The sequence below is a fragment of the Haemaphysalis longicornis genome, unplaced genomic scaffold, assembly GCF_048455015.1.
Source record: "Haemaphysalis longicornis isolate Haplotype H1 unplaced genomic scaffold, Haemaphysalis longicornis Haplotype H1 scaffold_8, whole genome shotgun sequence".
In the NCBI taxonomy this organism is placed as follows: domain Eukaryota; kingdom Metazoa; phylum Arthropoda; class Arachnida; order Ixodida; family Ixodidae; genus Haemaphysalis; species Haemaphysalis longicornis.
This window is the reverse complement of record NW_027526445.1, coordinates 50,045,303-50,063,349: the sequence shown is the minus strand read 5'-3', so window position 1 is coordinate 50,063,349 and position 18,047 is coordinate 50,045,303. Positions and strand designations below refer to the sequence as shown.

Genomic DNA, 18,047 nt, shown 5'->3' with positions numbered 1-18,047 from the left:
TTTACAGGAGGGCTGAAGCAGTGGGTATTTTATTACCAGCTTGCAAAAAATAAAAAAGGAGACGCAAAAAAGACAAAAGCAGGATCACTTCGTTACCACGCAAACCGAGGAATGAAACAATTTAACAAAAAACCAGGAAAACCACTTGCCACACTTATCCAGATTTAGCAAGACATTGTTCAGCAAGCAGAACTTGCAAAACCCACTCTCTTTCACAAACAGTTTTTGGCGAGGGCAAGACAAGGCAGAGCAGATTTCATTGAACCAAGAGCAAAATTTCCTTCACAAGCAAAAGCTATCTAATCTCAACCCATTGTTTTTTACAGAGAAGTTCGAAGACCAACTGCAACGGGTAACTCACACATGGCCCAACCTGGGACATTTGTCTCCAAGTTCATCCGCAGTTCACTTCTGCAACCAGCAAGATAGTAAACCAGCAGCACCTCAAAGTATGACAGATCGAGAATGCAATACCATGCTGACTCACTAAAAAAGATTTGCATTCACTTTGCTCTGCCGAACAGAGTTGCCATACACTCTCACTAGTGTCCCAACCACGCACAGCTGCCTTTCCTCTCGATGCCCGAGGTAACTCAGCTAAAACACTCACATTACTTACCATAAACGACAACCACAAACCTTCAACAAGATCACTCTTGACCACACATTGCAAAGTGATTCTCCACACCAACACGTGAGCAGGAACCACGGGGAGTTCACTCAGTTCTGAGCATTCATGACAAAGAGTGTACGCTGACGGGCATGGGCAAAATGTCTGTGGTGGCGTAAAACAAAACTCAGGGACAAAGTTTGCTTGTCCAGTAATACACATGACCCCCCCCCCCAACCTCCTGCAGAGTTTATCTTGGCCTGTGTCCATTGCAGAGACCTTCAAAGCTTCGTCCAAGGTGACGTCACAACATAAAGTTGGCCATGATCTTCGACGATGGCCGTGACTACGTTGTGCAACACTTCAACTGCTACCACTCTTGCGCACACACACACAAAAAAACAGCACCAGTACACTTCTTCTTGTGCTGGCCTGTGAAGGTGTCCGCTGCTGGGGTTGGGAAGCCAGGCTCCTCACTCCAAGCCCAATCAAGCCAAGCCAGGCTAAATCAGTAGTCGACCAAGCCCCTCGACGAAGACCACGAAGAAGATGGCGGCGGTCGTGACCGGTAGTAGTCTTGTGGGGGGGAACGTGACCGCGACCGGCTCCTAATTTGAAAGAGGAAGAACAAACCCAGCACCCCATTTTACTTCAGCCACTGCCTCAAAGTACTCAAAACCATCATCTACCACATCACGCCTGAGCATAAACAAGGCCGCACTTGAACACACGCGATGCACCTCACACCTTTGCCAGATGGCAAACCTAACATCATCCAAGGCAAGTTAGATTAGCTGTTAATGATGTTCGGCTCAGTTGCGCAGGTCTGCATGGTGAAACAAATGTCATTTGGTAATGATATCAGTGACGATTGGCAAACCCGCAGAATTGCACGACAGCTAAAAATGTCCCTAATGTTGCTGTACCCTTCAATCTTTTTTAAACAAAACAGATCAGCTTCGTTTTATGTAAAAAAAAAACAGTGTCAATTAGCTGGGTGACACAAGTAGACATCACAAGACAAGATGAATACACAACAAATCCATATCTGGTCACCAACAAAAGTGGCAGCGTTACAAGGATGTTTAGCTCCATTTGACTTCTTTGCAGAGGAGTTTGCGAAGACATATCCCCGCTGTTTCCTGCACATAAGCACATTATTCTGACCCCTCAACTTCGTGAGTGGTGCAAAGACACTGTTAAAGGGGGGGGGGGGAATATCTAAAAAATCTCATCCCTTCCGAATCCCTCATTTCTCTACCTATACTCCCAAGAGCTACTGAGGTATTCAACAAGTACTTAGCTAATGTCGGTCATACAATGAAACCCTACGCAAATGGTACATGCCTGCCACCATGTTTCATAGTGGTACCTCTTCGGAGCCACAACAACTGAAATGAGGTGCTAATTGCAACAGCAGCAACTTGTGCAACATAGCAGTTGGCTAAGGTGCACCCATGGAGGAATGGGCGCACCAAAATTTACACCTGTGATGTAGACTGATTGTTTTGGATTGGAGTGGATTGGATTTTGGAAGGAGTTGGTGTACATGGCAATGGTGATAGCTGCTTTGCAGCCAGTTTCGCTTTTGAGCCCCAATGTAATGCACACACAATTACGAAGGCTACTTTTAGCAAAAACAGGTGTGCATTAGAATCTTGCAACTGTGGTATTTTCAATTAAAACACTTCTGGGAAATTATCTAGGGGTTGCTTTCTAAAGACTAGAACTCTCAAAAACAGACATTACATTGCTTGAACCTCTCCAGTTTTAGGAGGTAGAACTCACCTTCGTCGAGAGCTGTAGGAAGAATTCCTTGGGTAGTCCGGTGGTGGCCCAGAGTACGGCGACTCTCCCGGGGGCCTTGGTTCGGGACTCCGGCTTCGGCTTCGTGAGCGGCTACCCGAGCGGCTAGAATAGCCATCGTGGCCATCTCTGCTCTCGTCCGGGTCATAGCCGTATTCATCCCTCTCCTTATGTCTCTTCTCTCGTTCCCTACAGAGCACCAGTTCAAGTAAACGTTAATCGAGTGTGCATCCTGACTGCAACTTGAAGAAACAGCCAATCTTTCTCGATTTTCAAGGGACATTTCTTAAGAAGAATGCATGGAAAGCCCCCTACACAACAGCTCTGGGACGGTTTTTTGACGATAGCCAATATGCTGTCCTCTACAAGTGAGGCAAAGGTCACCGAGTCAAAGGGATACCTTTATGAGCAATGACTTTAGCTGTGAACAGTGGTTAGGTAGATACGCAATGTAATGTGAAAACTGCCTCAATTACAATGTGGCTGGCTTACAAGCGATAAGTGACACCCAAGTATCTTGTTAAATTTCTAGTTTGCAGCTGCCGCAGTAGTTACCTAAGATGTGCATGTGTGTAGTGACTACATACACACATACACACACACACACACACACACAGAGGAGAGCAAGAACACAACTGCTAAAAGAGTGACAACACAAAAACAGCTTAATGTCGGTGTTCTCAGTGGTGAATCCACTAGCATAGATGTCCTTCTTATAAAAAATTTTCGATTCCATCACCATTTGGTTACAGTGTGGGACCGTGTAGTGCAATCGACTGTTAATACATGGCATGCACACAATCAACAGCTATGCTTATGACAACTCTGCAGTTTAAAGTCTACCACAAAAAGAAAAAAAAAAAAAACACTCAAACTTTAAGCTTATCATTATTAGAGAAGCTGAAAAAGCTGCTTGTGGGAGAAAAAAAGGGGGGGGGGGGGGCCTGGCTTACAGCAACCATAGCAAAGAATTGAGTATTCTTGCATCCAATGTTTAAATCTACATGACAATATTAAAAAGAGTGATGCTTTCACTGATTTTTTGCATTCTAGCCATGAAGTTCTCAGCTTAGAACTATAATTACAATTACAACTAAACTGGAACCCTTGCTGTCTACATGAAATAATCGGTCATCCTTACCACTTTTCAAGTAATGGTATAGCCGTGAAAGTAATTTTAACTTCTACATGACACATTGCTGACTTGCACAATTTGTTGTGCATTCCGACTAGAATGTCTTAATATGCACACACGTAATATTGCAATGAATGCATGTTCTAAAGGTTCTGCGGTTGGCATTGTATTGGATATATGCACAGTCTTTTGTCAGACTTCTATACGAGGCTTTGCTGGTCTAATAAAACAAACTCTCAGTAGCCAATTAATGTTTAACATAATGTAATTCACTACAACTGGCAAGACACCAGCAGCACACAACACACCACACTTTATAGCAAGATTCACAAACACAGTAACAAGATTCAATTGCCGGCAATTTTCAGATCTGGAAACCCAAAAACACTCACTCCCAGAGAGGCCCAATTTTTGTTTTTTTCTTCTTCTAGATAACGCGCATGATTAAAACAGTGCTTAATTAAGACGCAACACAAAAACATGCAGCCAAAATTTCAGATCAGCAAACAACTATCTGTTATCGACCGTAGCAAGGCGGACTGTCAGGATCAAAAGTCTTTCTCTCGAGCAAACACTGCCGCAGGCAGAAAATGCCATTAAAAAAAGAAAAGCATTGTAACCAAAGGCAGTACTTGCGGAGTACCGGCTCCACAAACTCAAAAACCCCCCCCATTCCACTCACACCGTCAACATCTCTTGCCCCGCGTCCCAGAGACAGGGGGTGCGTGGGTAGGGGAGGGGGAACGCACAATTACCATCTCCTCGAGTCTCATCATTGGCCCGTCCAATGGGGGAGATTTTCGGCGGCGCGGTTCGAAAAGACGCCGGACCTACCTCTGGCGCAGACGGAGGGCCATTCCGCGCAGCTCCTCGGCCCGATCCTGTGTCGATGGAACAAGCACCAGCAAGGGGGGAGAACAGTCAACAGTTGAGCCGGGGAGACTGTTGTCACAGTCGGGCACAAAGCTTTCCCCGATTAAATATGATCTGAACGTCAGCACATGACAACACTTTGTTGCTGTACCAAAAAAGGGGAAGCCACACACGCAGCACGATTTGAGCAGACTTATCCTGTCAGGCATGTGGTTCATACAGAAAAGGCAATCCAGATGTAAATTCTGTTGGAGATGAGTACATTCTCTCCAAAAATTTTTCAGGGCACTCAAGCCTGCTTGCCGTATTTACTCAGTTCTAATGCGCACCTTTTTTCCCAGAAAATGAGCCCCCAAAATCGCATGGACGCTAGAATCGAGTACCAGCCGAAAAAGCTGTAGCAGTTTCCTATCATTATCGACGTAGCCAGGCAACGATAAACGCACATTGGGAGCAAATCTTCAAGATTTCGCTGTAGGCGGCAATGCCAAAAAAATAAAACAATCCAACTGAGGTTTATCCGTTCCTGCGGTTCCTGCAGGTGTTACACACTACAGCAATGCAAGCATGCATGCATCCACACACACACACACACACACACACACACACACACACACACTAAAAAAATGTGCACACAGGGAGACAATTGTATCCTTCCAGTGGGTGGTGGGCAGGCGGTGGGCAGCCTGTGTAAGGGGCTCTACATAGCTTTACCAGTGATTCTTGTGTCGATAAGAGTGTACAAGAAGCTGTAGCCAATAGCAAGAGCCCCTTTATAGATAACAGGCCTGCAGATAAGATAAGGTAATTCGGTGGCAAAGTACGGATGCAGATTGCACAGGATATGGAGAGGCTTTAATCCTGAAGCAGGCATAAATAGTACCTATGGTGCAATGTGCGTCCCTCTACAGGATTTCGCCGCTCCATGGCAGTCTTTCACTGAACATTTTTTAAGTTTTTTCTTCCCCAGCTTACATGACTTGAAAGGGCAGCCTATAGGTGGTTTGCCATAGAGTACGGTGCAACTGGAAAGGTGACGAAGGTTGTCGTAGCTTAACAATAAATGGAAGTTCTTGCACACATAAATGGCCTGCCCTGTGCAGAACTTTTACGATTTTTCTATTTCCCAGTTTCAAAAGCCAGGTGTGCGTTAGAATCAAGGCCACGTTCGATTTGAATAAAATAGTACGTGCTTTGAATGCATTGACTTAAAAAAAAAAAAAAAAAAAAAAGACTGCATTACCTGCCGCGGTGGCTCAGTGGCTAAGGCGTTGCGCTGCTGAGCACGAGGTCGCGGGTTCGATTCCCGGCCGCGGCGGCCACTTTTCTGATTGAGGCGAAAAGCAAAAACGCCCGTGTGTACGAGATTTCGGCGCACGTTAAAGATCCCCAGGTGGTCAAAATTAATCCGGAGCCTTCCACTACGGCGCGCCTCATCGCCTGCGTTGCGTTGGCGCGTTAAACCCTACAATCAATCAATCAATCAATCAAAAGACTGCATTACTGCAATGTCATGTTTGCATCTCTTTCTTCACTTTCGTTTAATCATCTTTTGGCGGAAGTTAGTTTGTAGGGACTGCTGACACTTCACAAAACACCTTCCTCAGAATCAGGGTTCTCCGTGGCTTGGGCGCACCTGTTCTACTCATGTGCCGTCATGTTCATTTCACTTATTGCAATATCACGTCAGTGCTGCATGCACTATGAACTCTTGTTACGCTGCTTGCAACGTGCTGAGTCAGCGCGATGGTAACACACGCGGCTCCTACTCTGGCAACCTGGCTTCAATACCTGGGCAAACTCCAATATTTTTTTCGTTTACTGTTTACAGCAGCGGCCATTTTTGGCACCTGGCGACAATGCCAGTCTTTTGCACAATGGAGACTTAAAGGCTTTTGCCTTAAAAGGTCTCATCCCCTGGTGTAAGGTTAATCCAAGACCATCTCAGACCTGGAAATATCACCAGCCAACATCATCTCAGTTTACAATGCTAGCGGCAGATAGTTGTTCATTTGTTAGAACGGGTGAGATTGTGTTGCAATTCATCGTGGCAACAAATCCTGTTACTGCGTGTAAACATAGATTACGCTCAACTTTCCAGAAAACCAGAAAACAACAAACCTAGAAACTACTCGCCGAAACAAGGGACGAGCTATGCCCCGTGCCGTAGAAGAGAGAGCTCTAGTTTAAACTTACACTTGATACTGGCGTTCTTAACCTCAATCAAGAAGTTCACTCCTGCATTTTGCCTTCGCCAAAAGTACAGGGGTGGTGGTGGTTAGGAATCGAACGTACAACTTTGCACTTGGCAAAACTCAGCTGAAATATTGAGGTCTGCTTATAATGCTGCTCAGAGGGGTTTTTGCATCTGTTGACAACTACAGTTTCCCATATGCACAGCAGAACATATAACTAGCTGTGTTTGTCCTTATCTCGCGCCTCTCTCAAAGAACTGTACCCAGTGCAGCTGCCAAGTCACTCAAGCAGTCACGGCCAAATCAATCACAAACTCGAATGGTGAAACCAAAAGCCTGCTTCAAAAGCAAGCATGTGCGACAACGGTGCCTTTTTTGCATGCTCATGACATTTGCTACTAAGATCAATCGACACAGGCTTTGCCTTCATCGCCAAAATTTCCCACCATTCCAAGAAACTTGAACAATGATTCAAGAAGCAGTGATCAATAGAAAATTATTGCATCAGCATACTAAGCATTCAAATAAAAATTCTACACATCATTCTCCTTGGCACGCCAGCCAGCCCGCATGCACTGGTGAAAAGATAACAATAATAAATATCGAGAGGTTGAGTGGCCCGTGCAAATTCTGTGCTGCAATCTGTACCGAAAGACAGTGCCGCAGCAAACGCACTGGCTGCCGATGCATGCAACTGTAGCTGTGTGCATGAGCAATTGATCAAATTGAGACTCCCCGCAAGTACCCACAGGCTCAGTGCTTTCTAGATTTTACAAAGTTCCAAACTTCACAATAAAATAATTTGCGGGTTCCAGTGACTTCGTTAAATCAAAACTCTTTTACCCCGGGGCTACACTTTTCTCACAAGGCTATAAAGTGCATGTTGATCAGCTTGTTCATTTCGTACACTACAGGCCTCTCCTAAGGCATCCACAACATTCTGGATGGCCCCGCACCCTTCCTAAGTTTCACTCGGACCAAGCAAAGCTTGAAATTCCACGCCAACAGCGACGCAAAAAGGGCACAGTGCGATGTGCCGCAAAGATGTTAGCTGAGTGTAACGAAGCAGCACTCCCGTTCTCAGCCGGTTAACCTTTCCGAGCTGCACTCACCCAGCGTTCCTGATTGAGCTTGTCCTGCTTCTCCCGCTCAGCCCGCTTGTCGGCCTTGTCTGCAAAGGATGAGGAGAAGACGCAAGATGTTATTGAGAGACACCTTACTGACACACCAAAAGTGCGCCAACCACACTCATGAACGTAAGTAAAATAAACAACACTAAAGCCAACAGCAGTAGCATAGGTGCACACATCAACTGACAAAAACTGCGATCTGGAAAAAAAGTAAGGAAAAAACTAAGGAAGCAGTGTGTGCTACAGAACACTGCTTCAGACAGGGTTCAATTTATTTTCAGAACCTTTATAAAGCGGCCCATTTACTCACACCAATTGCACGCACGACAACTAGAACCCCTACGACAGTCATACGAACTGTGTTTCTTATTTTCTTACTTTCCCCACGGCCTGACACACACAGTGGTTGGATTTGAGGTGCTGCAAACCTCAAAGTCCCCCCCCCCCCCCCCCCCCCCCCTTTTACTTGATGTTTTAGGTAATAAGGCTGTTGTTTTCAAGCCATGTCAACCTCAACTTACACCACACAGCTTGTGAGTAAGACCAAATGAAGCGCTGCTTTCATTCTCGCCTTCAGAATATGCAATGTGTTTGTTCTGCCCAATTTCCACACACATAATTTTTGGCTGTAAGGTTCCAAAGGCAACGGGTGAGTGCGATAACATGTATTGTAACAGGGGGAGGGAGGGAGGGAGGGAGGGAGAGAGAGAGAGAGACTCACACTGCTTGTTGAGGGCGGCCTGCATCTTGCGCTTGAGCTTCTCCCTCACCGAAAGCACCCCACCTGCCGCACCTGCTGGGCCCTAGAAATGGGGAAGGGGCCAAAACGGCCTCCAATTAGGTCGACATCACCACAGAGTGGGAGGGGGTTTCCGAGACACACCAAAGACTGCCACAAGCCAACCGAGAATAGCATACCCATCTCCTGGAGTCCGCTTGTGTCCCATTCAGGGGCCTAATGTCTACCACATAGAATTTTTTTTGAAGAACAGGTGCTTCTACTTTCAACTAAATAGCCTTCATGAAAAGGGAAAAAAAAAAAAAACGAAAAAAAAAAAAACAAAAAAAAACACCTAGTAGTGCATGCAAAGGTGAACTGGCCGGCGAAAGGTGATTTGTTCTCCTTAAAATGCAGTGGAAAAACCGTTTCCGCATCCAGCACCCAGCACCCTCTAACAGGCAGATTCCTACTCCCGTCGGCGCCACACGTGGAGATACTACCTTAACGTTTGACATTAAACAATGCCAAGAGCGATTTCACAAGGACAGCAAGTCAAATATCTCCCTCGAGGCCTAACTCTTGAAGCAAAAAATGGCGACTGTTTCACTACAACTTGCCCCTGAAGGTTTAAAAAAATCACGGGCCATCTCCACTAACCTGAAACCTGGGGAGGGGCGAAGCATGCAGTGTGTAAGTGTATTGAAAGGTTTTAAGGGGGGACGTGGCTTTCAAAATCAACTTTTTATTTCTTTGTGGATTTTGATGAAAATTGGCACAGCAACTGGAAATGCTTCTGTGATAACACCATAAAAATTCGAAGTTAATATTTTGATAACTTTTTTATGTATGAAATTTTCTTTCTGTTCCGCTTGTACCGAGCTTGAGCGGCTTATAAAACACGATAGAAAACTTGTTCGAAGTGCTTTGCATTCCCAAATAAATGGACGAGGTCGTGACAGTTTTAGAATTTTTTTTTTTACAACACAATGTTTTTTAGTTTTCATTTTTTTAGAGGTTAATGTGCAACAGGCATGTCAACTGTGAACGATTATATGAATAAAAAAATCACAAAAAACAAATCTGGAAAACTAAAAGTGTCACGACCTGAACAGTTCATCAAGGAATGTAATGCAAGAAACGGAATCAAAATAGACCCAGCGGTCACGAAGAAATCCCTGGGACAAGCGACACAGGTGGCAAAAAAAACTGTTTTGAGAAAACGGCTTCCGAAGTTGCAACATAGGTTTCACATATCAAAAGTCGTCACGGTTGTAGCCTTTCATGTCCTTTTGAACATGGGGCTTCTGGAAGGCCTTGTCTTGAAATTGGAGTGCCTTTTCAGCCTTTCTCTTTCCAGAAAACATCATTTTCAGCTCCTCCGTGAAGAGTACATACCCCCCTTTGCAAACCAAACGGAGGGGAGATGGGTTTCAATGGGCTTTCAATGCAAAGTAGGTTAGTTGGTTGGCTGTATCGCACTGGACAACCTCCTTTTGCAGTGTTGTCACCATGGCAACAAGTTAAGCATTTTTTTAACTTAAATTTGAACATTTTTGGCTTTTTTTCATGTTTTATCTTGCCTGGCACAGCAACTTAGTACTCATAGTGCAGGTGTTCATTGCCAGAAGTTTGCATACCACAAGGTTGAAAATGAGCTACTTTGAAGCTTGGTAGAGTATTCTGCATAACTCCCAACTTCAATGCAAGAGCATATTTTTTTTTTTTACTACTTTTGACATTCAAGGCATCCAATATTTCTCGCAGCACAGCTAGTATGCCCTGAGCAATGGTATCAATAATTTCCCTAAAAAAATCACTGTTAAATGCTGCCACAGTAACGTACATTTTTAACGCAGAGAGCATATTTTTATTCCTATATTACTAACTCAAACCTGTTTGCATGAAAATTACAAGTGCACGGGAAACGTTGCGCAAGAAAGGCGATATGGCTCGCGCGCATCGCAGCGCACGCTTACCGCGACATATCGAGCTTTGATTATACCTGATATGGCTGGTCAGGTCGCTTTTAAGATTAAAACTAACGTCGCAGGCATTAATTACAACTACTGGCGTTCAATCGTAACCGGTTGCCCAGTCATGTGATGCTCCAATGCGCGTCGGCTATGCCGTGCGCGCCGCAGCGTTTAACGCGTCGACCGTTTCTTTCTCAAGTCTAGCGAGCGCACAGTCAAAACACAGCAATAACTAAGCGTGTAAACATCGCAAATCCGACTAAAAGTTCACTTCACGAACCGCTATCGCAAGCGCGCACACCGCGTCACCCTCCGGGGTCTGGCGACGGTAGAGTCACGCGCACCACGAAGCGTTCGATGACCTCCGCCTTTCGAGCCACACAACTTCCCGTAATCTGGCTCGTTATCTCTGGCATTCCCATCGCGATAACGTCCGTGTTTAATACCCCAGATTGAACAGAAACTCAGCTGAGCGAAGCGGCGAAAATGAACTCAATCCGCTCGCTACGCAGCTCAGGCGGCCGCCATCTTGCGTTGCGCCCGCGACATCCAATCAGGGGGGTCGGTGTTCTGCGCCCCGACCGGAGGACCAATAGCGCTTCAGCATCTATATCTAGCTTCGTTTGTGCGTCGTTTCTTTTCTGCCGTTTGTGCGTTTGTGAATGAACGAAGATAAAAGAGACGAGCGGAACGGGAAAGACGATCGCTCGGCCGATCTAACCATATCAAAATGGCCGCGCCCGGTGGCACCGTTGCGGAGATAGAGCGCTCCGAAAATTGCCGTTTTTTCGCCCTTTTGCGCTGATAGTTTGTCACCGCGCCTGACAAAAGTATTTTTTTATGCCACTTTGCGACGCTTTTCAGCGTAAAAACTTTGCAGACGCACGGAATAGGAAACATAGAAGCCGAATATGTGGGTTTCAAAAAAACGATGTTTTGGTCATTTTTCCGAAGTTGAAAGCCGCGTCCCCCCTTAAGTCTCTCTCTTGCCACACGGCACACACTGATTTGGCACTGGAGAAGCGCCGGTGGGAGGAGCACAGAATAGGAGCACAGAATAGGAATAGGAGCACAGAATAGGAGCACAGAATAGGAAACATAGAAGCCGAATATGTGGGTTTCAAAAAAACGATGTTTTGGTCATTTTTCCGAAGTTGAAAGCCGCGTCCCCCCTTAAGTCTCTCTCTTGCCACACGGCACACACTGATTTGGCACTGGAGAAGCGCCGGTGGGAGGAGCAATCGTGCACTTGCTGAGGCAGTGGCGCCCTCTCTTGCGTTGAACCGGATTTAAGCAATTGAATGAGAGACAGACTGGCCGTAAGTTGTCTTCGTGTCAAACACTGCAGCATGCCAAGAAGTATGCTTTACAGGAGAAAACCTGGCATTTGAAACTCTTTTCGAGATAGCATTTAACAAATTTCGGCTATGAATGCAATTAAATCCTGGTTATTCCTGTATTTTACATCAGCTTAAATCATGTTTTTTTTAACCAATTTTATCCATTATAAACTTTTTTTTTGACCATCATTTGACGAGTTGATTTACAGTGACGACCTGAGACGATGACAGCCAAAGCCCCTGAGGTGCTCCGCCCCTAAGAAGAGCTGCTGAACAAACAAATGTTCTAACCAATGCCACCTGTATAAGATTGCCTGTCATGCCTGTTTCTTTGCGATGAGAGAAGTAGGTTTGCTGGATGCATGTCTACTGGTGCGCCCCACAACACAGACTAGCGAAGAAACTAGGCACCCTAGGGGCCCTACGCATGGAGATGTAGGACCGCTACACTACAATGGCTGTACAAGCCCGTGAAGCGGTGCAGTTCAGCGGACCAAACTCAGGCCGGTAGCCGGCAGAAAGGCTAGCGGGCAAGGAAGGGCAGGAGAGAACAACGGCAAAGCAACGGCTGTTTGGCCATTATCAGCTGACACGATAGGCAATGTTATAAAGGCCGCATTGTTCAACCCTCCTCTCATGTCCATTTCTCCCGAGGTGACATTAAAGCATGTAAGTGCACACACAAAACCATCAGTGCAAAGCTTGCTGGGCTAAGTGCAAGACACAAATGCTATCCCAACATTTACCTACTCAAAACAGGGCAAGGACACCAGTACGTACACAGCTTGCACTAACTGACATATTTTCCTTCTTTTTTTTTTACAGGGTGCAAGTATTTTCAAAGGGCAACATGACAAACACGATCAACTGCTCTAGCATCAGACAGCACAGGACACAAGATATTTACTCACTTAAGAAAAATAACGCACGTGTCCGTGCACGTGGGACTGTGAAGGTGCATTCTGGGAGACAAATGCACCCCTCCCGATAGCCGAGTTTTATAATAGTTAAGTGCGGCACAAGAAAAAACCGCATCAAGCAGACTGCCACCACAACTATAACCGGTAGTGCCTCTGAGTGAAGTGCTGGCAGTGACGCTGTCAGAAGCGCAAATGTTCAAAATATAAACAGGCAAAAGAAAGAACAGGTTTCCACTCACTTCGCTTAATTAAAATGGGAAAAAGGAGAGAGAAACACCAAAATTGCCAAGCCTAAGCAGGCAATTAAAAAAAATTGTCGTCAAAGAAATCTGGACGAAATTCGCGAAAAGAAACTAGCCTTTTAATGCGAGATTAGATAAAACAGCTTTACAGTTGTGAAAATAGAAACTGGGGGCATATACAGTTTATTGTTAACATTGTAGATGTGAATATTGTCGCTGTGTAAAACAGTTATTTATCTTAATTCAGTTATTCTGATGTAATTTTGTGACCACATCTGCAGAAAAACCACCAGAGGAATGCTGCTGAACCATGGTACCGGTGAACTGTGCACAAGTCAAGGAGTGCAGTAAGACTAGCATCATTGTTCTACTTGGCTTGGGGCAGAGGCTATGTTCATTTGAATTTCCTTTTTTTAAGAATGGAAACCAGGAAAACTGGTATTGTCTTTCTAGCTTAAATGTCGAATGGACATAACTTCCACTCCTACAGAGACACGATGATGATATCGGTGTTATTGCACTCCTTGACTTGTGCACGGTTCACTCGTACCATGTTTAGCTACATCCCTCCAGTGTTTTTTTACAGCAGCTGTCGCAAAATTAAATCTAGAGATCTGAATAAATGCGCATGTGGCTGTTTCACACAGAAACAATATCCACATCTACAATCAGAACCATAAATGTCCCCCAATTTTTATCGCGATAACAGCAATAACAAGATTCTTTTAGTTTAAGACCAGCCCGTTTGGTTGAAATGCAGTTCAAGGCCAGTAACCGCACGAGGTATAAAAAAAAAAAAGTAAACGTTAAACTTACAAAACGAACGCCAGAATGCTGAACAAGTCAGAGACTCTTTGTTTAACAACTTTCAAGAAAAAAAAAAAAAAAAGAAAAGCACGGCTATAAGAAAGGAATGGGGGGCGCCAGGTGGGAAGGGAAGGGGTTTTTGTTTACAGCAAAACACGAGGCGAGCAGTGTGTTTGTTTGCAAGTAGAAGAAGTGGTGAGACCAAGATCTTACTGACTTTGGAGGCGGGACCTGGTTTACCCACAGAGACGTTCGGCCTGCAAGAGAAACAGGGCAGGAAGGAGAAATTGCACACCACTCCGAGGCAAGAGCGGGTGTTCGATTAAAACAGATCCTGCCAATCAAGCAGTCAGGTTGAGCTGGTTGCAAGCTCCCACCCCAACAGGTGCCCTAAATTTGATGCCATTGTCTCTGACGCAGCCCAGCGCAGCTCAGAATATCGGGCCACGTAGCACAAGCACGTAACCGGCTTGAACGGGGAAACTTGAAAACCTAGCGTCTTGAATGCGGTTGAATCGGATGCGATTTGACTCAAATGTGAAAGTTATGGTACTCCCCCAGGCTGTTCAACAGCATTCAGTTCAACTGTGTTTTGAATTGAATGCCCGTTGCGAAAGATATTCAAGACACAAATGTTTGTACCCTTGTCTCAGAAAAACAACACTATGTTACCATAAACAATTTTTTCCACAGTGCATTATGCAATCAATTTTTCCTGAACGTGAAATACTATTGCTAACTTTATTGACATACTCTATACCCCAGGAATACAGACAGAAAACATTTTGAAAATGATATGAAATTTGTGAAAGAAAAAAAAAACTGCCAAATTATGCTTACAGCCAATTTTAAATATATGCGGCAATTCTTTGATTCTGTGAGACTTTGTCTGCAATTTTGAGTGTACTCCTATGGTATGAAAATTAAACTTTACGGCAGCACTGCCACAGCAACTTAAGGCGGGAAGTGGCAAGTAAAACTATTTTTGTTATTTATCGACCAAATTTAGTCATATTCGGAGAATTTATGTAGTTAACTAACCTAATAACAAAACCTCAATCAGTTTAAAAATATCTTAAATACTTTTTGAGTTACCAGAACTTAACGAGTGAACGATGAATCTTTCAACTGCCATCCAAATCTGAATGTTGCACGAACGATACTAAGCACCATTCGAAGCCTGTCACTTGAGTCAGATGGAGTCCATTTTGAATGCAGTCGAAACACTAGTGCAGCAAGGGTATTTGGTGCTATCTGAAACCAGGCATAACCCCTTGCACATTCTCAATGGTCTACATTATTTCCCTGCCGTACCCATTCCTCTAGTATCTTTTCAGTGAATGCGCAAGTCACAAGTTTTTAAAATTTTGATGCTGTCAACCCCTCTTCCAAAGATTTTTTTATTTTGATTTCTTAGATTAAGTTAAATTATTCCCTAACGGTCACCACAGAAGGCAATCACAAGCTTACATTCACATAAGCTCCCACGCAACTGAAGCTTCATTGTTTGCCTCATTATGCAGTTTTTCGCCAAAGTAAAAATTTATAGCTCAAAAAAAAAAAAAGAGCTCTACTCGATCTATTTTTAACAACATGCACATGCAACCCCATGAGCTAAAGCAGTACAAATTAACACATAGGGTGACAAACGCATGGCCAGTGCTACTGCAGGTAACCATATTTATTCGAATATAAGGCGAGGTTTTTTTTCCCAAAATCCGTAATCTCAAAGTCATACCCCACTTTATATTCGAAGCTAAGTGTGTGTGTCTGTGTGTGTGTGTGTGTGTGCGCGTGTGCGTGTGTGTACACACATGGCGATTTTTTTTACTCTCCAAACTGCACCCTCGCTTTATAATCGTGACCGCCTTATAATTGAATAAATTCGGTAAATTATAAACCGCCATCAGCAAAGCCAGCCACCAGTAGTAGTAGTAGTAGTAGTAGTAGTAGTTAGGGCAGCCGGAATGCCTGAGGTGTCCCGAAGAAAGACAAGATGTGAGCCTTCTTTTGCAGTTCCTGCCTGAAAGAAATGATTTGGTTTTATTTGCAATAGCTAGCTTGAGCATTCTGGTGCATGTCCTATTTAAATTTCATTTACTCGTCATAATTTGTCTGTACAAGGTGAAGTTGTAAACGTTAACATTACCAATATTGTCGTTTGCAGGAGTATGCTTACAGAAAATGGCTGGAACTCTTGTTCTATTGGCACCACACCGAAACAAATTCTATGGGAATTGACCTCGAATTAGTTCTAATGAAGTTATGGGTATGTGTCTTTATTCACTCAATACAGTAAGTCACCGTACATAACTCAATACAGTTGAGCCTCATTATAACGGAAACTGATATAGCGATTTATCAGGTACAGCGAACAAAATACAAACTTTGGTTGGTCACGCTTCATTTCAATGATACTGGTTCTTTTATAACGAAAGTGAAACTGAGAGAGCCGCACACACTATCGGATACAACAAAGAAATATTTGACTGGTAGGTTGAGAAGCTAGTTGAAAAAACTCCCGGCGTCCGAAACTGCAAGAAGTAGAAAGGCCCCTTTCATGGGGCATTGTGTTTATGTTTCATGTTCATGGACACTGTGGGAAACTTCATCCCTCTCCGTGCTGTGAACAGCCACCAGACAAAGATCACATCCTTCCTCGAAAAAATAGGAATGCAGGCCTGCTTTGTCAAATGAACCTGGTTCTCCGACCAGATTTAGGGGAAATCCCCAAGGTGGAGTAAGTTTCTATGAAGGAAAGTTTGACATCCACCTAAATGCAGCCATTTAGGTGGCTGCATTTAGGTGGATGTCAAACTTTCCTTCATAGAAACTTACTCCACCTTGGGGATTTCCCCTAAATCTGGTCAATTAACACCTGTCCTTCACTTGGAGTTGTTGATCAATTCGTTTTCGCGCTACTAACGACTATCCTCCTGGTTAGCTCAGTTGGTAGAGCGACTGCTCCAGTTAAGCAGTGGTCCAGGGTTCGAATCCTGGACCAGGACGAATTTTTCTTCAACTGCGAAGTTTCTGAGGAAGCTGTATAGCTTTCCTTTGTAGCCATATGGCTGCATTTAGGTGGATGTCAAACTTTCCTTCATAGAACCTGGTTCTGCTGTAATTTCCCGTTTGATGGTTCATTGAGCTCGAAATGCCACAAGGAGAAAGATAAGGGTTACCTTGTATATAGTAGGTCCAAAGATTAAAATAATGCGTTTTTCTATGAAGGATTTTTGCAGGGGCCAGATTACTGATTGCTTTGAACCAGTTTTTAGCTCTACTGTTATAACGAATATCAGATATAATGAACTAAATTACTGTACCAATACTACTTCATTATAACGATGTTCGACTATATAATTATGGCCAAAACAGCTTCGCTGGTCTTCACAGCAGCGGAAGGGCTCTAAATGTTTGTATACGTCCCCTCTTTTTATTAAAAGGCACAAGAAGTGCTAGGGCGGGGATTTTATTAGGAAAATGAGAGAGATAAAAGAGAGAGAGAGGGGGAGAAAGAGAGAGAATGACAGTGGGCTCACCTCAGCGCGTCCGCTGACGGCCAGTTGCGGCGGTTGCCATTGGCCGTGCCCGTTGAACTCTGACCCCGCGACTCGTCACTGCTGCTGTCGCTGCGCGAACGCGTCGTCGTCGCCGTCATCTTGCTCTCGTCACCACCGCCGTTGCCAGTGTCATCATCGCTGCTCAGCGACTTGGACCGCGACTTGGACAGGCTGTGACGGTAGTACGACTTCCGAGGCGGGCTGGGAAGCTTGCGCGGCGGTGATGAACGGGACCGGGACCGAGACCGGGACTTGGACCTCCGGTCACGAGCTCCTCGTGGCGGCGACCTCGGAGACGAAGACGAACGCCGCCTGTAGCCCCCCCGGTGCCTTGACCGAGACCTGCACGTTTCCCCATTCCAACTTAAGCTCTCGTCTTTCCTGCTTTCACTGTTTGGTTTCTACTGATCACGTCTGCACCTTATTTGTTCTTTTCAAAAAATCAAAGCCCCTTTCTTAAAAGAGACAGATGTTAAAACTTGAAGCTTCCTCCCACGTAGCCTGAGTAATGCGCCAATTTCAAACTGCTTCGACCATGTCCAAATGGCTCAAGAGAAAAGACGCCAGCTTCATAACACAAGGGACCCAAGTTCGATCCCGACCACGGGAAGTGTTTCTTTTCTTGAGGTGCTTAATGTGCCTTCGCTAAGGTGGTTAGAATGGGGAGGTGTGAGCAATGGCGGTGGAAACATGACTCCACAGCACGCTGATGCCATGGGCGGCACTGTTGAC

General features: G+C 44.8%; 1 protein-coding gene across 1 annotated transcript in view; it reads right to left on the bottom strand.

Annotated features, from left to right (window-relative positions):
* LOC144148850 (uncharacterized) overlaps window positions 1-18,047 on the bottom strand; it is a gene marked incomplete in the record, with an annotated part of 62,703 nt that continues 44,656 nt past the window's right edge. Inside the window, 7 exon segments of the mRNA XM_077680372.1 lie at window positions 1-1,218; window positions 2,399-2,605; window positions 4,386-4,432; window positions 7,732-7,790; window positions 8,471-8,552; window positions 13,970-14,009; window positions 17,295-17,657. Of these exon segments, the coding sequence (XP_077536498.1) occupies window positions 1,119-1,218; window positions 2,399-2,605; window positions 4,386-4,432; window positions 7,732-7,790; window positions 8,471-8,552; window positions 13,970-14,009; window positions 17,295-17,657 (898 nt within the window).